This window comes from Stegostoma tigrinum, chromosome 7, assembly GCF_030684315.1.
Source record: "Stegostoma tigrinum isolate sSteTig4 chromosome 7, sSteTig4.hap1, whole genome shotgun sequence".
Lineage (NCBI taxonomy): Eukaryota > Metazoa > Chordata > Chondrichthyes > Orectolobiformes > Stegostomatidae > Stegostoma > Stegostoma tigrinum.
In genome coordinates this window covers 32829730-32853368 of record NC_081360.1, presented here as the reverse complement: position 1 = coordinate 32853368, position 23639 = coordinate 32829730, and the positions used below count along the sequence as shown (strand labels likewise).

General features: G+C 40.1%; 1 protein-coding gene across 1 annotated transcript in view; it reads right to left on the bottom strand.

The window, feature by feature from the left end:
- dnah7 (dynein, axonemal, heavy chain 7) overlaps nt 1–23639 on the bottom strand; it is a 304986-nt gene that overhangs the window by 103633 nt on the left and 177714 nt on the right. Inside the window, exons 45-48 of the mRNA XM_059647155.1 lie at nt 17034–17219; nt 15632–15795; nt 9068–9222; nt 5570–5760 (exon numbers count right to left, since the gene is read on the bottom strand). Of these exons, the coding sequence (XP_059503138.1) occupies nt 5570–5760; nt 9068–9222; nt 15632–15795; nt 17034–17219 (696 nt within the window). The remainder of the gene's footprint in view (nt 1–5569; nt 5761–9067; nt 9223–15631; nt 15796–17033; nt 17220–23639) is intronic.

Sequence of the window (23639 nt, the reverse complement as noted above, 5' to 3'; positions counted from 1 at the left end):
TTTCACTTTCAGTTTCCAGCTCTACATTGAGTAGACCTTGATCGCTCAACATCTCAGAAAGGTGTAACAGATATTAAGCTGTAAACAACTGCTGTGTAAGCCATTCCTTTGTTTCTAGCAGAAAAGGAGGTTGGAATTGAAGATATCAAATTCACATTTTCACCTGGGTAAAAGACTAATGTGTTTCCCATTGCCCTAGAGGAAAGAGAATGAAAGTAGCTATTTTTAGATCTGGTTGCAGCTTTTGCTTTAAACCCTGGGATATCAAAGGCAGACAAAAATTGCAGTTTTGTATAGCCAGAGAAATTGAGGGCAAGAGGCAGAACAAATCTGGGCTGCACCTTAACCACAGAAAATGCCGACCCTACTGGGTATCACACTGAATACAAGCGGGAGCATGCTCTCAACATTAAAGACTGCATTTGTTATGAATTGGAGGTGGTGAGAAGATTTGTTAAACTTGAAGATACGAGAAGAACTTTACAGAGTGATCCTTACAGTGAAACAAAGTTTTGAGTTGAAAGGTTATTCATTTGGATAAGGAAAAACAAAGCAACTCATTAGATACTGAGTGTACCTGTGAACGTTTTACACAGATAAGAACTTGTAATTCTGTGGAGCATGCAATGAATGATAAGTAACCATTTATTTATTTAAATTACCTACAAAATAAAATGTGCTTATCAATAGTTATTGTTAGTCATGTGTTTTGTCATGAATTTTAAAATATGAAGTCTTAATATTCTAAAATATGACATTCATTGGAAATTGAAGTCTTAAAGCGTATCAGTCCCTGTGCGTAACAAACCCAGGGATTCTTTGCAGGAATTCAAGCCCAACAAATTTCAAATTCCAAATGCTGGATTTGCTTCAGTTTAACTAAAATAAAGAGAACACATCTATTATTTGCTGTATATCTCGCTTCATTCTTGGGATGTAGAGGTCACTGGCTGGGTTAGCATTTAATGCCAGTCATAGCTTAGGAATTAAGCAGCTTGCTGAGGCATTTCAGAGGGCATTTAAGTGTCAACCACATTACTTTATCCAGACAAGGTAAAGATGGCAGATGATTTCCTTCCTTAAAAGGATGTTTGTGAATTAGTTGGGTATTTATAGCAATAGTTACATTGTTGCCATTTGCTTAGCTTTTCATTCCATAGTGTATATCATCAAAATATTAGCCCAGGATTCTGAATTACTAGTCCAGTGGCATTACTACCTTGCCACGACTTCCCCTTGTTTAAAGTTAAAAATTATTTTATCTCTTTCTGAAACTCAAAAAATATGATTTGTGTTGCATGCCTTATAATAGTTAAGGAATGTCAATTTAAGAGTGGTGACAGAAACCATGGAAACAGTAACAAAATTGGGTGTTACATCAAAAAATAATTGAGGTATTGGCTCAATATTCAAACCTACAGGGAGAAAAATGTAATCCAGGTGATATGTAGGTTAAATTGGCTAGGATTAAATTGCAAATGAAGCATCTCGAAGTGAAAAAGAAAAAGGAATTACAGACACTAGATTAATACCTGGAATGGAGACCACTCTCTCCGCGACTCCCATATCCGCTCCACACTCCCCTCCAACCCCACCACACCTGGCACCTTCCCCTGCAACCGCAGGAAGTGCTACACTTGCCCCCACACCTCCTCCCTCACCCCTATCCCAGGCCCCAAGATGACCTTCCATATCAAGCAGATGTTCACCTGCACATCTGCCAATGTGGTATATTGTATCCATTGTACCCGGTGTGGCTTCCACTACATTGGGGAAGCCAAGCGGAGGCTTGGGGACCGCTCTGCAGAACACCTCCGCTTGGTTCGCAACAAACAACTGCACCTCCCAGTCGCGAACCATTTCAACTCCCCCTCCCATTCCTCAGACAACATGTCCATCATGGGCCTCCTGCAGTGCCACAATGATGCCACCCGAAGGTTGCAAGAACAGCAACTCATATTCCACTTGGGAACCCTGCAGCCCAATAGTATCAATATGGGCTTCACAAGCTTCAAAATCTCCCCTCCCCCCACTGCATCACAAAACCAGCCCAGCTCGCCCCCTCCCCCCACTGCATCCCAAAACCAGTCCAGCCTGTCTCTGCTTCCCTAACCTGTTCTTCCTCTCACCCATCCCTTCCTCCCACCTCAAGCATCACCTCCATTTCCTACCTACCAGCTCATCCCGCCTCCTTGACCTGTCCGTCTTCCCTGGACTGACCTATCCCCTTCCTACCTCCTCACCTATACTCTCCTCTCTACCTATCTTCTTTTCTCTCCATCTTCGGTCCGCCTCCCCCTCTCTCCCTATTTATTCCAGAACCCTCTCCCTATCCCCCTCTCTGATGAAGGGTCTAGGCCCGAAACGTCAGCTTTTGTGCACCTGAGATGCTGCTTGGCTTGCTGTGTTCATCCAGCTCCACACTTTGTTATCTTGGATTCCCCAGCATCTGCAGTTCCCATTATCACTAATACCTGGAATGAGCAGTTTGTCCCAGGGAAAGGTTGGAAAAACTGGGCTTGTTTTGACTGCAGTTTAGTCTTCACTCCTTAGCCTTCTAAAGTGTAAGAATGTCCTGGGGTAGTAGGAACTGCAGATGCTGGAGAATCTGAGATAACAAGGTGTAGAGCTGGATGAACACAGCAGGCCAAGCAGCATCATAGGAGCAGGAAAGTTGACGTTTTGTGCCTAGACTCTTCTTCAGAAACGGGGGAGGGGAAGGGGGTTCTGAAATAAATAGGGAGAGAGGGGGAGACGGATAGAAGATGGATAGAGGAGAAGGTAGGTGGAGAGGAGACAGATCAGTTAAAGATGGAGCCAGTAAAGGTGAGTGCAGGTGGGGAGGGAGGAGATAGGTCAGTCCAGGGAGGACAGACAGGTTAAGGGGGTGGGATGAGGTTAGTAGGTGGAAGTTGGTGTTTTAGGTGGGAGGAAGGGATAAGTGGGAGGAAGGGCATGTTAGGGAGGCGGGGACAAGCTGGGCTGGTTTTGGGTTGCGGTAGGGGGAGGGGAGATTTTGAAGCTTGTGAAGTCCACTTTGAAACCATTGGGCTGCAAGGTTCCCAAGCGGAATATGAGTTGCTGTTCTTGCAACCTTCGGGTGGCATCATTGTGGCACTGCAGGAGGCCCATGATGGACATGTCGTCTGAGGAATGGGAGGGGGAGTTGAACTGGTTCTCGACTGGGAGGTGCAGTTGTTTAGTGCAAACTGAGCGTAGGTGTTCCACAAAATGGTCCCCAAGCCTCCTCTTGGTTTCCCCAATGTAGAGGAGGCCACAACGGGTACAGTGGATGCAGTATACCACACTGGCAGATGTGCAGGTGAACATCTGCTTGATGTGGAAAGTCGTCTTGGGGCCTGGGACGGGGTTGAAGGGGGAGGTGTAGGGACAGGTGTCGCACTTCCTGCGGTTGCAGGGAAATGTGCCGGGTGAGGTGGGGCTGGAGGGGTGTGTGGAGTGGACGAGGGAGTTACAGAGTGAGTGGTCCCTCCGGAAAGCAGATAAGGGTGGGGGAGAGAAAAATGTCTTTGGTGGTAGCGTCGGAAAGAAGGGTCTAAGCCCGAAATGTCAGCCTTCCTCCTCCTCTGATGCTGCTTGTCCTGCTGTGTTCATCCAGTTCTACACGTTGTTATCTCAGATTCTCCAGTATCTGCAGCTCCTACTATCTCTTGAACTAATTACAATGAGGTGGCTAATAGTAATGGAAAGATATATGATTTTCAAAATAGTAAAAAAGATATGCAGAAGCTTGGAATCATTCAAAGAAAACAATTTGTTTCTTACTGCCATAAGATAGGATGTTTAAAGATCAAGTGCTGAAAGTTAAGACCAAAAACAGTAGCTCCTGTGAGAGTACGATTTGTGTTTCTCCAGGAAATATGTACCAGGAGGAATTGGTAACCAACCAATTCTATCTAATATATGTATCATAGGTGAAAAATCTGAGCATAAAAGATTATAAGGGATCTATATGTGAGGATAGATAATTACATTACAGTCTGAGAAAGAACCAAAAAGTACAGGCAGTTCCCAGGTTCAAAACCGGATTCTGTTGTTCTGGAATCTGTTTGCAAGTCAATTTGTACCCAAGTCAGAACACAGTGCAAAGCAGCCATTCACAAGTACAGGAAATGTTCATTGTCAGGTATTTAAAATAATAACCATGAATGGTTCAAAAGTATAAGCATTTATAAGTTGAATGTTTAAAAATCAGGGTCCACCTATATTATCCTTAGGGTTACAGGGTCTGCTTAAAGCTTGATGCTCGAGGCATGAATTTCTCTCCAGTGAATTCACTGAATAAGAGAATTGGTAAAAGGCATTGGTAGAAGTTTTGTGCCTGTCACTTTCTGCAAAATGAATCTAAACTATGCATTAGTCAATAAAGTCTTTGTTATTGCAATAGTGCCTGTATTGCCAATTGATAACATTGATTTCATACCAGGAAACATCTTCCAGTAAAAAGTGTTGTCATTTCTGGGGATGGGTGGAAAGCCTGCTGGAATTGACCATGGACTCAAAAGAATCAGGGACTACTTCTAATCCTGCTGCAGAAAGTCCTGCTCTTTTGATTGTAGGTGTTATCAAGAGAGTGAAAAGATCAAGCTTGTAATATGAAATAAACAATAATACTTCAGGTTCAACATAAAAAGAGTTAAAGCTAAATAAAAACAAACTAGATGCTTTAAGCTAGCCTGCAATTGCAAATTCATAGGTGTTAGATTAGAATACAACAGCAGAAAATACCAGGCAGATGGCCAAACAAAAAGATACACAGCAATAAACCAAAATCATTCAAAACTGGCAAATGCTGTTATTTCGAAACTATGAACTCGCTAAAAAGGTTGCCAAGATTTTTTAACTAATCATCTTAACTAAACACGAGTAACCTTTAAAAGACATTTGGACAGGTACATGGATAGGAAAGATTTAGAGAAATAGGGACCAAACGCAGGTAAATGGGACAAGTTCAGTTTAGGAAAAGTGGTCAGTATAGACAAGTTGAGCTGAAGGGGCTGTTTCTGTACTGTATGGCTCTAATTAATTTCTTACAGCAGCAGAGTTAAATCATTATCCTCTGTTTAAATGTGGAAAATACAGCATGGATGTTTGTTTGACAGAACTTAGATGTTAAAGAATCCACAACTGTGAAAATGAATAGAGGTGAGAAAGTAAAATCTGAACATGACTATCCAAAGACTGAGTTAGAAAGTCAACAATCTGTGATAGGGTAAGGGTTAGAATACACCTTGAAGTCTAATGTTAAGAACAACGGGAAATACTGAATCCAAAAGGTAAAAGGTATGGAGAGGAAAAAAATTGTTTCTGGGTCTAAAATTTATACTTGCTGGTATTCAAAACTCAGAGGGCTTGGAATTTCAAATTTTTCTTTAAAGGGTAAAGGTCTCAGTGTTGATCATAACATTGTGTGTGTATTAACATGTGTAATTGTAATTGTGTGTGATATTCAATAAAACCGTGAAATTGGGTGTTAAAACTGCTCAGAAATTTAACAATGAACAGTAATTAAACAGTCAAAAGCTTAAGAAGTATACAAATTTCAGACCTTGACTGATGTTTCTGGCAGGTAATGGGGATTTCTCAGCTTCGTTGTGATGTAAAAGCGGAAATCTGGGGCATATTCAATTGTGGAATCTCCCAGTCGAATGCACGTGCTGCCACCTTGCTTGAATGTTTGCTTAAGCAGCAAAGGTTCCAGGATGGGATCTAGCTCCTCACCAACATTTTCGAGCAAAACTGAAAAATTAATTAATTAACATCTGAATTTGATCTGAATTTAGCTCTACAGTGATTCATAACAGATACACTTTCTAAGATGATTATACTTTTATTATAGTAAGTTCATTTTAGCTCCCACATCCATGCTTACCCTTTGGATACAGAGGGACTAGTTAAAAGTTTAATTATTTCTTTCAGGTAACATGCAGAAAGAAAATCAATTTGCTGTACAATCCCTGTTAGAAATGTTATGAATTAAAATTAGTGAGCCATACAGAAGAACTGTAAACATAGTGAACTCTAAACATAGCCAAATAAGCAGCTATGTATTTGCACTGTTACAGAAGCAATTACAAATAATTAGCAACATGACACAGCAGATTCCAATCTCCCTGGCAAAATCACTGTAGGGGCATATCTGATGCTAGGTGTCACTGGCTGCTGTAAACTGCTGCACGTGGCCGTCTGATGGGTAGTGTTCATCCTTCTGTCAACCTTACCTAGCTCAGACCTGTGAGCTAGGACAATGTGTCCTATAAATATAAATAGAGCAGGACATATTTGTTGAAGTAGAGAACTATATGCCTCACCTTATTAGACGTACCAATCTCTCCTAATAATCTGGGTCTTGATTGAGGCCATTTGCCTTGTAAAAGGCAGGAATAATTTTACAAAGAAACAATTAAATTGTCATTTTTTGTAATTCTATCATCTTCAACCTCATGATAACATATTTCACAGGCAGTCAAAGCTATTGATCCATCTGGTTTTCCAATCTAATTTTCTTATACCAAGAATCCAGAAACGATTAGACTTCCAACACTGAACACCAGCAGGTTACCGATTTCATTTTTGAAACCTCTTAAGTTCAACAGCTACATTTCCATTCTATTCCACAAGATAACTAGCCTTTAACCAAAATGATTTCATCTGTTTTCATATTTCAGATTTTCATAATTAGAATCAATGCTTCCCAGATCTACATCATACTATTTTATGACTTTAAACTATTCAGAAGCTCATGGCCCTATTATTTGCTTTCATTAGTGTAACATCCCATGGTATATAAAAAATTAGAATTTGTAGCTCAGTCAACTCCAACAGCATAGCACAGCCTTTTCAAGCCAAAAGGAACAAACTTAAGATGGAGCTCTTAGTGAGGTCTGAAAAGGCTACACAACATTTTAAAATCACTTTTTTATATATATATCTTATCTCATTTGCTAGGTGGCTCGACATTTTGGTCATATTACCACCTAAAATTGCCAGGCTGCTAGTGCTATTGAATTGTTCAGTAGCATTCAGAGATCACTCCTGCACGGATAATTTGACCAATTTCATTTTCCATTTACTTGAACTAATCTTGCAATTGTCACTGTTATCTTCATTTTTATCTAGCATTGCCAAATCCTCCTATATACGTGTACATCAGAGCTCATGATTTACTGTTATTTAAAATTTTCAAAATCTGAACATTTAAATACCAATGATCCAACTTTAACTACTAATACATCTCAACACCAACCATGCAAGAAACAGGAACAACTATTCCCTTTTGGTTCCTTAGTGGCTCTTAAATCAAAAGTTTAATCCAGTTGGTACATTAAAATTGAGCCTCATGGGCTAGACAGTAAACAGTACTCTTTCATATTCACATGATCAAAAGCACAGTAAATATGAATTTGATTAGTATGTTGCTCAATTATTTAGTTAATTTATGATCGTCTATTAGATGTAATACTTACAGCGGCGCATGAATAAATCTTCACATTTGTCTGTTGCATAAAGGTATATACTGATCTACACACGTATTGTCTGAGTGGACACCATAACTAAATCTTTTCATCCTGAAAGGTTTATGCTGAAGTTCAATTGTAGTCTCTCAGAAATTTAACTACTGTAGGAATTTATTTTATACATTCATTAAATTTTTAAATTCTGCAGTATTGTTTGAAAAATGCAAAAATAATTGACTGTCAAAGAACTACAGGATTTTTAAATAATGAACAGAAAAATGCATTTCTAATTTGGCATTTGTACATATGAAGAGCTTGCATCAGCTCAAAGAAGAGTCTGGTTTATCTCTTCAGCATGAGGTAGAGTGATTAATGAACAGATTCAATCGTCACAATTTCAAGTACCGGCTGCACCCCATGAGAACTCTTACACCAAGGTGCTGAAGTGGAAATGTTATCTGTATTACCAAAATATTAACAATATGGGAAGATACTGGAAGAGTGTCCTTCTGAAAAGGTAATTTGCCCATCTTTAATATAAATTGGTGCTAGCACATTGGCGTTACAATCAATGGCCTGGATTTTCCATGCAATCGGATGGAGTACCCCGTCCACTCATTCTCATTTACATAACAAAAGAGAGCTCCATGTTTTTATGCCAAACCATACTTTTGCTCTGATGGGTACATCAAAATGCAGAAGAATCAAAGGAAGGCAAAACATAGCCCCGTTGCTTTATTCTAGTTTATAGGTCCAGCATCACAGTCACTTTGACAGCTTCTAAGGTGTAACTACATGATGTATGTGTAAGGTTACTGTGCTGGGGACAGGACTTGTTTGGGTGGGGGAAAATATGCAAAAGTTGGGATGTCCGCTTCATAGTTACTCAGGAGTTAGGCTTGATTTTTAAACGGTCAACTTTTTCTTCAGTAGTTATTTACTTAACAGTCATGTAAACCTCTGAAAAAAGACAATATTTTCAGAAAATTCCAAACATAAGAGAATTGCCCAGTGGAATCTTCAATTTCAGGGTAATTCATTCATATTCTGCCACACCGGAGTTTCTATGTTTCCCCAAAAGCACAACTCCCATCTACGCTTCAGAAACAATTATCTGGCCGTCAGAAAATTCAAGCCAATAGGTCTGATGTATTTAGGTATAACTTATTTGGATCCTTTGCTTGATAGAGAGTGTAAGATGGAAATTCTGGCACTTAATGCCCAAACATTTTTGGCCTTGCTCCTGCCAGATGTATCACTGCTGAATAGTGCCTAAGTTATGAAACATGGAGCAACACTTCCTTTAAATTGTTGATCTTCTTAATTTTGTTTATTATTTGTGCAAACTGAAAATGAGAATTACTTTCTTCAAAATAACAATATATTCTAATATATTAACATCACTATTTCTCACCATAGTACTTGTCAAATATATGCATTAATTTTGTTGGCATCATTTTGTATAAATAATGAAAGATTAGGATCCAGTTACTTTCTTAGTCAATGCAAATTTTTGGTTTAAAAGGTAAGTTTTCAGTAAATTGCATCTTCTTTAGGCTGTGTTTACAAACTGCATATCTGTGACTTACCAGGTGTGCCAAATTGAATGCAATTTTCTAAAGTTCTGACAAAGTCCGAGTCACTGAGCTTAATTACATGAAGACTGTTAGCCTTTTCCATATTTTTTACCCACTTATTTGCCTGACCTTGAGGATCTACCATTAGTGGCCATCTTCGAGCATTCCTGCAAAATGCAAAAGTTTTATATAACATTAAAGTTCTAATTTTTACATTCAAATGTAAATTGAAGCAATATGAATACAGCCGATAAAAAAAGTCCCATAGTGTCACAATATATTAATTTTGAGTACTTAGCATACTTTAAAGTAGGGAAGAATCCAATCTTTATTGTGCTTCATGAGGTAAAATAAAAAGCCATTATACTTTAAGTAGTACAATTAGCAAGCCAAAACTGGATATAAGACAGCATAATAAAATGTAAACAATAATATAAGTTCCAGGATTTAGATAACTAAAGACAGATTACACAGTCACGATTAAATAGTGATCATTATTCGAATGAAAGTATACTTTATATAGCACAGGCAAACTACATGCTGTTTTCTGTAAGCACATTATTCCTCAATCCACATCTCTAATAAGTTTTAGCAGTCCATGAATCTGTTCATCATGAAGTTCAGTTATTCACCCATCTCTGCTACCTCCGTCCCTTTTCCCACAAGCCAAAATTAACTCCTAAAGGATTTTCCCTGTGCTAACGTATCTACATCCTGCTCCATTGAGCTTCATCCCACCAAACTGCTCTTCACCTAACTGCCTGTTAGCTGATATCATTAACAATTGAGATTCCTTAAGTGGTGCCCCCCACCAACCCCTGTTCTTTAAATATGCCATCAGGCACCCCCCACTGTGACTGCGCAAACTACTACATCATCAAAATCCCTTTCGACTCCTTCAGGATGATGTCAGTTCACAAACCTGGACTGGATTTTCATGCTCAAGTCATATACATGGAATTGAGCAAATTCCTGATTTAGTCTGCCAGCCTCATGGAAAAGCCAGAATGATAGATCCCATCCAGAATATTTGTTTTTTGAGGCTCAAAGTTGATGAACTAGAGTCTGATCTCTGAGCACTGTGACACATCAAGGAAGGGGGAGTGTTTACCCAGTTGCTGTGCTTCAGGAGGCAGTCACACCTCTTAGATTAACTACCTCAAATTTGATCAGGGACAGGAGGGTATAACTAACAGTGAGGTAGGTCAAAGGATCCAGAGGTAGTGCTTAAAGATCCTCAGCCATTGAACATCTAATAAGTTTGAGATTCTTGTTCCCTGCGTGGATGAGAGCAGGGAGCTGCAGGGAGGATGAGCAATGTAGCCATAGCACCATGATACTGAAAGCCCATTCAAGCAGGGGTGAAGGGAAGAAAGAAATGCAGTTGTAATTGAGGATAGTATAGCCAGGGGAATAGGCACCATTCTCTATGGCCAGGATCGAGAGTCTCAAAAACTGTGTTGAGTGCCTGGTGCTCAGATTCAGTATATCACACCCGGGTGCAGCAGCACTTGGAGTGGGAGGGGGAAGATCCAGTTGTCATGATCCATGTGAGTAACAACGATTTGGTAGGAAGAGGAAAAAGGTTCTGCTGAAGGAATATCAACAACTAGGGACTAAATTGAAAAGGAGAACAAAACGGTAATAATCCCTGGATTACTACCAGATCCACGAGTAAATTGGCAAAGGTTCAACAAGATTAACAAGGTAAATGTGTGGCTCAAACATTGGTATGGGAGAAATGGGTTTGAATTCATGGCACAGTAGCACCAGGACTGGGGAAGGAGGGGGCTATTCCCATGGGATGGGACCTATCTGTGTAATGCTGGGGCCAGAGTGCTGGTGAATTGTATAACAAGGGCTGTGGATAGGGCTTTATACTAAATAGTGACAGGGTTGGGATGTGGGTGAGATGTCAGTTCCTTGGAAATTATGGAAGATGTAAAGCAATGGAGGGATGGCTCAACAGAGGTGAGGAACCTAACTTCAGGCACAGCAGATAAGGAGACAACTATGAAAAGGGGTACAGTCAATGCAGGACTGAGGGTGTTATACTTAAACACATGCGGTATACGAAACAAGGTAAATGAGCTTGGAACACAGATGGAAATTGGCAGGGTATCACAATGATGATGTTGTAAATGGAGCACAGCTGGGAACTAAATATCCAAAGATAAATGCACTATTAAAACAACAGGCAGATAGGCAGGGTTGCCTTGTTAATAAGGAATTAAACTAAATTGATATCAAGAACAGACAGAGCCAGGAAGTGCAGAATCTGTGCGGATAGAGTTGCAGAACTGCAAAGAAGAAAAAGACATTGAAGGGAGTCCTGTACAGGCCTCCTAACAGAAATCAGGAGATAGAGAAAGCATGTAAGAAAGGCACTATTACAATAATCATGGGAGATTCAATGTGCAGGGGACTGGGAAAATCAGGTTGATAATGGATCAAGATAAAGAATTTGTGGAATGTCTACAAGATATTTTTTTGGAGCAGTTTCTGGTATAACCCACTTGGGAGCAGACAATTCTGGTTTGGTGACTTATAATGAGGTGGACTTGATCAGGGAGCTTAAGACGAAGGAACACCTGGGGTCAGTGACCATGATATGAGAAAAATCACCCTTCAGTTTGAAAGGAAGAAGCTGAAATCATATGAAATGGTATTACAATTGAGTGAAATAAATTACAAAGACATGAGGGAGGAACTGATCAAAGTGACAGGAAGGGGAGCCTAACAGTAAACACTGTCGTGAAGATTAGTGGGAAACCAGAGCATTGGAAAGCCTTTAAAAACCAGCAGAGGACAATTAAAAAAGCAACAGGAGGGGAAATGAATGTTATATGACAGCAAGCTAGCTAGTGATACAAAACAAGGTTTTAAGAATCATAGAATCCCTACAGTGTGGAAGCAGGCCATTTGGCCTATCGAGTCCACACTGACCCTCCGAAGAGCATCCGATCCATACCTAAACCCTTTGCTATGCCTGTAGCGCTGCATTTACATAACTAATCCACCTAATCTGCACATCTTTGGAAGGTGGGAGGAAACTGAAGCAAACCCACACATACACGGGGGAACATGGAAACTCCACCTAGACAGTTACTAGAGTTGGGAATCAAACCCAGGTCCCCTGGCACTGTGAAGAAACAATGCAAACCACTGAACCATCATGCCATCCGAGAAGCTGTCTAAAGATATTGTCAAGACAAGAGTGGACCTGGGATCACCTGAACTGAGGCTGGAGAATTAGTAACAGGGAAGAAATGACAAAGAAACTGAATAGGTATTTTAGGTCAGTTTTCACAATAGAAGATAGCAGCATGCCAGAACTTCAGAGGAAGAGTTGATTGTCATGACCATCACTAAGAAGTTGTTGCTGAAGAGGATGAAAGTTCTGAAGGTGGATGAATCTCCCAGGCCTAAGGATCTACAATCCAGAGCGTTGAAAGAGATAGCTGAGGAAACTGAAGTCATTGGCAGTGACCATTCAGAAATCACTGGAGTCAGGGAGGATCCCTGAGTTCTAAAAAATGACTGATGTTACAACCTTATTGAAGAAGGGAGAGAAGCTGAAGAAAGGAAACTACAGGCTGCTTAGCCTGACCTCGGACGTTGGTAAGATTTCAGAGAACTTTATTAAGGATGAGATCATGAGTTACTTGGAAGACCACAGTAGATTAGAGCACAGTCAGCACAGTTTCATCAAGAGAAGGTCATGCCTATTAGAATCTGTTCAAATTCATTGAGGAGGTAAAAATTAATTTATACAAATGAGAGCCAGTGGATGTGATCTATTTGGATTTCCATGAAGCTGCTAAACAAAATAAGAAGCCATGGTGTTAGGACAATGTACTGGCTTGGATAGAGGACTGGCTGACTGGCAGAGAGTGGGGTTAAAGGGCTCTTTTCCACAATGGTAACCAATGACTATTGGAATTCTGCAGGGGTCCTGTTGGGACCACAATTATTCATGTTATACATTAACAATCCAGATGAAGGACCTAAGGGCATTGTTGTTAAGTTTCCAGATGACACAAAGATAGGTACAGGGACAGTGGTAGTGTTGAGGAAGTAGGAAAGCCGCAGAAGGACTTGGGCAGTCTAGGAGAGTGGGCAAAAAAAGTGGCAGATGGGTTGCAACGTGGGAAAGTGTTAGATTATACACTTCGGTAGTGAAGAATAGAAGCAGAGACTGTTTTCTAAATGGGGAAAGGCTTTTGAAATCTAAAGCACAAAGGCACTTAGGAGCACAAGTTCAGGATTCCCTTAAGGTTAACATGGGTTCTGTTGGAAGAAAAATGATCACCTGCGATAAAGAGCTTGTCATATGGGGAGGAGTTGAAGACCCTGGGTATATACTCAATGGAGTTTAGAAGGATGAGGGGGGATCTGATTGAACCTTATAGGATATTGAGAGGCCTGGTTTAGTGCATGTGGAGGTGTTTCCATTAGGAAACATTAGGACCCGAGGGAAAAGCCACGCAGAAAGATCAACCCGTTAGAACTGAGACTGAGGAATTTTTTTCAGCCAGATGGTGGTGAATCTATGGAACTCATTGTCACAGAGGATGCGGAGACCTAGTCATTGAGTATATTTAAGACAAAGATAAATTGGTTCTTGATTTGTAATGGGATCAAGGGTTATGGGAGAAAGCAGGAGAATAGGGTTGAGAAACACAATAGTCATGATCAAATAATGAAGCAGACCTGATGGGTCCAATGGCCTAATACTGCACCCTTATCTTTTCGTCTTAAAACGATGGGATTTTCATTCTGGGTTGCAAGTACAGGCAGTAGTCAGGCCAGCTGATCTCGGAAAAAATTTGGAGACAGACAGGGTCTGCCAGATGCTGAAGTCCTACCTGAAATAACAATAGAAAAAACCTCTTACCCTCACCCATTCTGTCTACACACTCCATCTATATTTCCTCAATACTCATACACCAAGGTAAGTCCCCATCAAAAGAACCCTATTACTCCTTATGCCAAGGTATACCTCCAAACAAACCTCATTGCCCCTTAAACTCCATGCCCATTCATGGAAAATGTTCAGACTTGGGTTGATAAATGATAAGACAGAGTTCTGTCATTCTAAAGTCATAAGACTTTTTCCATATCCAACAGAACAGAATCTAACCATTCTCCTTCAACTTCAACAGAATTATCATCAATCAATCAATCTTCCACTGTCAACATTCTGTGGGGATACCATTGACCATAAACTGAACTTCACAAATATCATTGATATCAGGCCACAAGAACAGGTCAGAGTTAGGAATTCTGAAGTGAGTAATTCAAATCCTGATTCCCAGTGCCTGTCATGAAAGTGAAAGTCAGGAGCCTGATGAAATACTCTCCAAGTACCTGGAGCAGCTCCAACAATCCAGAATAAAGCAGCACACTTGATTGGCACCCTGTCCACTTTGTCAGCATTTGCTCCCTTCGCCACTGACAGACAATGACAGTAGTTTACACAATCTGCTAGAGATGCTTGAGCAACACACACAGGCTCCTTTGACTGTAGCTTCCAAATCCACAACCTCTGTCACCTAGACAAACATGGCAAACAATGCATGGGAACACCATCTACACGTTGCTTTCCAAGCCACATGCCATCCTGACAAAGAACTTTATTAATGTTCCTTCACTGTTACTAGGTTGAACTCCTGGAACTCTCTTCCAAAGACACACAGGGGGAATTCACACTGAGGACAGCAGGAGTTCAAGAAGACAGCTCACCACCATCTCCCCAAGGCCAATTAGGAGTGAGCAATAAATGATGATCTGGTCATTGATTGCCACATGTCATGAACAAATAAGAACAGTTTAAATAAAGAAGCAAATAACTTCAGTAACAATACTGTGTTTAAAAAACGTTTAACAATTGAAAACCTTCAGCTATGATTTTTTTAAAAATCACTTCCAACTACAGGTTGTGTACATTGAAGTACTATATGTAATTATCTCAAGATCTAAACGTTAAATGTAAAAATGTCAATTTTCTAGATCTTTTAAAGTTTCAGGCTCTTATCAGAAATCAGGGCCAGCTCTGTCAATTAAGCAAGACCAATGGCAATATTGGGCAACTGGGCCCTCAACCAAAAATACAAAATGAGGTTTGATCATAAGTAGGGGCAGCACCCCAATTTTTAAAATTCATTCATGGAGTGTAGCTGAAGCAGTTATTGACCATCTCTAGCTGCCCTCAAGGAGGACGGAAGCCCTCCGTAGGACACGGGCACAAGTGCATGGGTCACTTTTGAACCCAGAAACAGGCTTGTGAGCTCATCACACAGTGTGAACAGAGCCTCAGCAGTAGCACGGAAGCAGGCTGAACCTCTAATATACCAGAAACAGTGACTTGGTGTACATGTCAGTTGGGAACACCAGGTTAATTTGTTTAAAGCAGAAGTTTAACTCTGCGAAGTTAAATTGTAATCCTCATATTTCTTGATTTTTCTTGGGATAATGCTATTTCTAAATTCAAGAAACAACTATCCATCAAAATGAAGAATCACATGACTCCATTTGCTTTATATATTTGCCATGCATAATCTGCTTGATACTTACGAAATGATGATACCATTGTCTATAGAAAAACTGTCTGTAGGTAATCCAGCAATATTCCAAGATCGAATTTTTACAGCATCGCCCAAAGTAACTGTCAGAGAGAAATCATCAGAGCATGGGATGCGCATCTCTTTGCACTGCTCCACCCATTTTTTTGTTTGGTGCTACAATTTGAGAGAAATCATGATTAAAATTAAAGATCATCTACAGGAAAATGGCAAGCACGAAGCATGCTGTTGGTGCAATAAATAAAGAACATTTGGATAATAAAAATTATTGCTTTGCTGCAAGGAACTCTAGATGATTTAAACTGTCAATGTTCTTAAATCTTTAATTGGAAGAAAATTGAAACAATCATATGATGGGAACACAACTTCACAATTAATATAAGCTGATTCAGGGGGTGGGAAGCATGGGCTTATTACCTCCACTGGTTGGTGAATGTTGACTTTCATCTTGAAATTAGACTTAATAAATTGGTGACTCACTCATCATATCAATAATTCTGGTTGGATTGGCATGGCGAGGCATGTGGTGTGCCATGAACTTAATATATGGGAGATGCTGTAGATATCATTGCAATCTTGGAGGTCATATCTATATGTAAGTGTTCTCCACATACTCTGGTCCCAAAAGCAGTCATAACCTTAGATTAAGGAGGCTTTTCGATTTGGTCAACAATCAAAAATAGGAGGGTATAACTGTGAGTCAGGTATCTGATAGTTGTATGCACGAGAATAAGGACTGCAGAGGGGGCTGGGTGACTGCATCATAGTCATAATGCAGAAAGCATTCAAGAAGAGGAGTGAAAAAGAACGTGGTAATTATAGGAAACTATATAATCAATAAGAAAAAAGCTGTTCTCTGCAGCCATGACTTGAAGATTTGTAGATTACTTGTGTGTATGGTGCCAGACTTAAAATCTAATGTCTTGACTGTGAGACTATTTCTGGTTGCCAAACTTGCTCATGGGGTAGGGGTACTTATTTGATTTTTCACTGGAGCACCATATAATTGGCAAAGAAACAAGTTCTCAATCTAATAAGGGTTGTGGATAGCTTCTCAATGTCAGAGGGCCAATCAGAGATCTTCCACCTTAAGAGAAACAGCAGGTTATAAAGGAAGGAAAGAGCCAAACTGTTTACTTTGGAGGAATCCGCTCTCTAACCTTTTTCCATTTTTATTTCAAATAATGATTCTTGAAATCAGGCAACCCATTTAGGGGTTGAATAAATATAACATTGGTCATCAGAAAAAGTTGAAATCTCTTATGAGGGGATGAACTCATTATCTATGTTTATTTTGTTATGTTATATTAGAAGAAAAGGTTTTAAAAAGTACATAGCAAGCCTGGTGAAAAAAAATCATCTGTTCCATTTTCTTGACTTTATTTTTAGCTTACCTGTCTGTAGGTTGATGTGAAGGCCCCAAGATATGCCACTATTCCAGAAGAGATCAGGATGTCACCTGTCAGGTTAGTATATTGAATGCCTAAATTTATGGCAGTCTCATTCCAGCGAGTCTTCTCACCACCAAGTCCACCTATGAGTTGTTCTGCTCGATCCAGCTTTTTACTGCACAAATCAACCTAGAAGATAAGCAACTTCCACTGTCACAATCAAAGAAATGTTGTGAACTTGTTTTTTTTCTGATTTGTTAAAAAGGCAATACTTATTAATCTCTTCAACTTAATGAGGTGACAAAATGACTCAAAAACAATCTTAAATTGAAACAATGTTTACTTCATATCATCATACATAATTAAACTCTTTGAAGAATACGGGGATGTGATGGAAGGATTAGCAGACTGATTATCAACCCAGGGAACCACATCATGAGCACTCTCCATTATCAACAATTCATGGAGTGGAACTTGAACCTGAAGCTTCTGGCTCAGAGACAAAGGTATTACCTATTGAGCCATAAGACCTCCTAAAATAAGATTTAAACCAAGAGAACGAAATTTCGACTAGAATGCGCAATGGCGTCAATAAAATCACTAAGCGCATGAGGGAAAAACACTAAAGATTGTTAATGAAACAATCATAGATACAGAAATAAGTAAAGGTGCTGAGGGTGAGATTTAAGTTAACTCACAGCTAAGACAGACATTGAATTTTCAAAATGCAATTTTACAACTGATGTCCAGATTTTCATGAAATCATGGAGACCTCACACCTTATCAAAATAGCATCAAACCGGAGATCCAGAGATCCAACTGCAATTTCTGAGATATCCTATTTTTGCCCTTATGGATAGGGGAGAATGATGTCTTTCATACATAAGAAACCAGATACCAGCAAGGCCATTTGAATAGGTACCATTTAGGTTGGAGTGGTCTGTTTACAATGGTATGTGACTTACGATTTTTCAGAGTGGACTAGCATGCATGTAACCAGTGGATGAGGTCAATGGAACTATAAAGCTAGCATGTTATATACATCCCTGCCCTTTAAATGTTTTAAAAAAATACAACCACCTATGTCTCCAAATGGGTCTTTGTGGTTTCATCAAGTTTTTGTTGACATAAATTTAAGGGGATATCATTACAAAATAATTACTACTTAACTGCAGGAAAACAAGGGAGTGAGGAGTTGGTAGGGAACTCCAGAATTTAGGGTCTTTGCAATTGAAAGCCAGGCTACCAATGACGGAGCATTTAAAATTGCAAATGCTCAAATTGTGAGAATTAGCTGAATGCTGGATTAAAGGAGATTTTAAAGTTATGAAGGGATTTGACATCAAGGTGAGAATTTTAAAATAACAATATTGGCTGACCAAGAACCTGGCTGAGGGAGCCCAAGAGTGATAGAAGATTGGGACTTATCACACGCAAGGAGACAATATCGAAAAGTTTTGGATAATACCAATATCCTGGATAGAGTGTGGGAAACCAATTAGGTTGCGTGGGAATAATCAACTCCAGAGATAACAAAGGCATGGATGAAAGTTTCAGCAGCCATTAAACAGGAGCAGCAATGGAAATAAGCGGTTTAAGTGATGGTAAGGATGTATAAAACTTATCTCTTAGTCAAATACACCATCTAGTTGCAAACTTTCCAGTTTATTCTCAGACAGATGCCAAAAGCAGGAACAGAGTTGGCAGTTAAGAAATGGGAGATTGAAGCAGAAGCTGAAAACGACTGAAAATCTTTCCGCTAAATTCAACTGGAGGAAGTTTCTACTCATCCAATTCTGGATACTGGATAAGTAGACAAATAATTGACGGGTGGAGTAAATGAGAAAAGTTTTAGTAAGGTAGAGATGGCTGTCATAATTGAAGATTGAAAAAAAAACTAACTGTGCTTTTGAATGGATGTTGTCAAGGACTGGAATGTGGATGAGAAATAGGAGGTACCCAGAATATACCCTTAGGGTACACCAAAGGTAACAGTGCAGGCATGACAGAAGACAGAAGACAATATTACAAATGATACACTTGCTATGAAAAGTAAGAACAGGACTAAGTTGATAAACCATGGATATGCATTGGAGGAAAACAGTTTTGCCAACCATATCAAATATTGCAGACATGTCAAGAGGTCAAGGAGGGATAGTTTATCAAAATCACAAAGGATGTCCCTGTGACCTAAATGAGAGACATTTTCCAAATTGACATGAAAGTGAAACCCTGATTGGATTAATTCAGCCTTGGAATTCCAAAAAGATGGGCTTGGATGTGAGGCAAAAATCTTTTCAAGAACTTAGGAGGGAAAAGGATGGATTTGAAGCAGTGCCTTACAAAAATGATGAGGTTAATTTTTAATTCGAAGAGAAGGTTTATAAAGACATATTTAAAAGGAGAATGGAGCAACAAAGGGACAAAGCCTGAACACGAGATCACAGACCAGGAGGGAAAACCAAGTGGTTCTCAGTTCAGTGATACCAAAGGGACCCAGGTAAAACTCTGTCTGGGATCACATTATGTCAAGTCTGAGTCTTATCATGAATCAGCAAGTTATCCATGACACTGAGATGTCTTATTTGATTGAAATCTTTCCTTTGAATTGAGTGACACAGAACATGCTTTGGCTATCCTTTGATGCAGTACTCACAGATTTGTGGACATTCTGCATCCATTTTTGTGTTTTGTGAATTTACACTTTCAAGTGGTTTTGCTGGCAGATAATTAGGAGTCAGTGAAGCATAGGTCATCTCAAAATTTATGTCTTCTTGTTCACAATTTGCTGCAGGAGTACATGATAATGAGTCTTTTGCAGTCTGTTTTTCCTCTGTACGTACTCCCTTCCAACAGCTTTGTTCAACTGTGAGAGATCTATATAGATTACATTTGGCTTCAATACTGGAACCAAATCAGAATAACAACTTGTAGGTTTTGTTACAGGTCAGACACAGGTCAGATAATTCCTTTATGTAGTATCAATTCAATTTCTTGCTACACCATCTGCAAAAATGAGGAATTTTCTTTAGAGTGAACAAATATACTAGTTCGATATTTGGTCATAAAGAAAAGTGATAAATTGGTTCTGCCATTATCTTGGCTCTCCAATACCTCTGGAAAGGAGTTGGGTACCTGTAGAAGCTCTTCTACATTAAAGTGATCAGTCCTGGTTCTGGATCACAAACAATGGAGAGGAATCTTTCTCTCCTGGCTTGACATGAGCAACGGCAAAAATAAAAGGGGAAAAGATAAGGAGAATGAACAAAAATGAATTTCAGCTTTAAGAAAAACTTTCCCACTCATGCCTTAAATACTGCCTTCAAAAGCTTGCCATTGAAACATGACTACTTTCATTTCCATGCGTTTGCAGCCATTAAAGCCTCAACTCACTGTGTTTTCAATGTTATATCCAGTTCTCCTCTTCTTCCAAGAAACCGGACAGTGCAATATTCTGACATGTGAATTAAAATAGATTCGTGGTTGATGCAGCTAACCTAAGCCGATATTACACTGCTTCATCATAACAAAATCCCTGCATGCTCCATGGTAACCTTTCCTCCTTGACTTTTCATTCATTCAAGTCAGCATGAGCAAACGACTACTCTTACCAGATCATTATACCTGCTCACTGTCCAACTCACAAATCGTTTCAACACTTCATGTTGAAGTTCAGGGACACCTATGACTCTCATGTTTCTGTTAGATTGCTTTGCACACAGGCATCTCATGTATCTGCACAGCATGACCCTCATGGCAGTTATCACTCACTCACTGCATTATCTTGTAAATTCTTAGTCTCTGTATACTTCACATTACTTTCTTTGTGCATACTCACTGACTTCAGCATTTGATCTTATTTATTATTGTTACATGTACGAAGATAGTGAAAAATACTGTTTTGCTGTCCAGGCAAATCATACCTTACATAAGTACATGAGGCTGACAGAACAGAATGCAGAACATAATGTCACAGATATAGAGAAAGTGCAGAGAAAGATCAACTCTATTATGCGAGAGAGATTCCCTACAAGAGAGTTGCAATGTTCCCTACAAGAGTTCCCTACAAGAGAGCTGCACTGCCACAATGATGCCACCCGAAGGTTGCAGGAACAGCAACTCATATTCCGCCTGGGAACCCTGCAGCCATATGGTATCAATGTGGACTTCACCAGTTTCAAAATCTCCCCTTCCCCCACTGCATCCCTAAACCAGCCCAGTTCATCCCCTCCCCCCACTGCACCACACAACCAGCCCAGCTCTTCGCCCCCACCCACTGCATCCCAAAACCAGTCCAACCTGTCTCTGCCTCCCTAACCGGTTCTTCCTCTCACCCATCCCTTCCTCCCACCCCAAGCCGCACCCCCAGCTACCTACTAACCTCATCCCACCTCCTTGACCTGTCCGTCTTCCCTGGACTGACCTATCCCCTCCCTACCTCCCCACCCACACCTTCTCCACCTATCTTCTTTACTCTCCATCTTCGGTCCGCCTCCCCCTCTCTCCCTATTTATTCCAGTTCCCTCCCCCCATCCCCCTCTCTGATGAAGGGTCTAGGCCCGAAACGTCAGCTTTTGTGCTCCTGAGATGCTGCTTGGCCTGCTGTGTTCATCCAGCCTCACATTTTATTATCTATTATGCGAGAGGCCTGTTTGTTAATCTGGTAACTGCTGTTCTTGAATCTGCTGGCACATGTTTTCAGACTTTTGTATCTTCTGCCTACTGAAAGAGGGTAAAATAGAGTATAACCAGGGTGGGAGGCAATTTTGATTATGATGGCTGCTTTCCCAAGGCGGCAGAAAGTGTAGACAGAATCAGTGGAAGAAAGGCTAGTTTTCATGATGGGCAGGGCTATGTCCACAACTTTGTATTTGACTTCCGGGTTCCAGCCTCTATGTAACATAACTAAGCTGTAGGCTAAGGGCTGGGAGTAAAATGTTGTAATGAAGACTTAAATTTGATAGGGAGTGCAAGGTAGAGAGGAACATGAAGACTTTTGGTGGGCACAAAGGGTAGGTGGTTTAGGGTCAACTACTTTGATAGGCTGAACCTGCAATTCACCCTGTGAAGCATGATCCATGTTGTATTCCATCCTCATCCGAAGCACAAATGCACACTGGAAATTAAAAATGGCTGCCATCATATGAAGTGTGCAGAGTAAAACATTTTTTGAGGGAGCCAGGTTTTTTTGAGAGAAATATGGGGGACTGGTCAAGGGAAAATGCACTGTCATTTACACTGCACAGGTAAAAGTATCTGTAAGCAAAGATTTGTGGCAATGATCAACTATGTCAACTGAAAATTCTAGCTGTACGTAATCTTGACCACGTCATTGATCATTACAAATTAATTGTTGTAATGGCTGAGAAGCAGAAGTAATGTCAGTAATGTAAATGTTCAGCTATGTTCCACAATTTACAAAGATATTCCAAGTTTTCACAACCAGCAATAATGTCTAAGATCTATCTATCTATCTCAATTTGAATAAAATGTCTATATTATTATCTTATGTGCAATTTTGCCTGCATGCATAATATGTGGGTTTGGGACAATGAGGAAAAGATTCTCATTTTTTTCTATGACACTTAGAATCTCCTACTGCATGTGTCCTTATGACTTGTGCAGCATACATCTGAATCAGCTCTAATGTATGAAACGACATTCCAATGCTCCCCTTTTTGAAGGTCTCCATATCCCAGTGTTTGGATGACAATGGTCAACGGCATATTGAGTACAAGATTTGGCAGGTCATGTTACAGTTGTATAGGACTTTGGTTCGACCACATTTGGAAGATGGCTTACAGTTCTGGATGCCACATTACCAAAAGGATGTGGATGCTTCGGAGAGGGTGGAGAGGAGGTTCGCCCAGCTGTTGCCTGGTATGGAGGGTGTTAGCTATGAACAGAGGTTGAGTAGATTAGGATTATTTAAATTAGAAAAACGGAGGTTGAGGTGGGACCTGATTGAGGTCTACAAAATCATGAGAGGTATAGACAGGGTGGATAGCAAGAAGCTTTTTCTCAGAGAGGGGGACTCAATTACTAGGGGTCATGATTTCAAGGTGAGAGGGGAAAAATTTAAGGGAAATATGCATGGAAAGTTCTTTACGCAGAGGGTGGCGGATGCCTGGAACGCGTTGCCAGCGGAGGTGGTAGAGGCAGGCACGATAGCATCATTAATGATATATCTAGACAAATACATGAATGGGCAGGGAGCAGAAGGATACAGATGCTTGGAAAATAGGCGACAGGTTTAGACAGAGGATCTGGATCGGCATAGGCTTGGAGGGCCGAAGGGCCTGTTCCTGTGCTGTAATTTTCTTTGCTTTTTTTTAGTCAGAATGCGGAACTAGGTGCCAAACTGAAAAGTAGAACATCAAACGGCATTATTTCTGCTGTGTGAATCCACCCAACATACCCTCTGCACCTTCAGAAGTATTTCTCAGAATGGCAATGTGAAAAGCAAAACACTGATCTAGCTATACTCTTGAAAAACTTTTAAGAGTTCTTTTGATGTTTCCTGAAAAAGCTGCATCTGCAAACATTCCAGTCACAACTCCCTATGTTTAGTGATAGCAGGAACTGCAGATGCTGGAGAATCTAAGATAA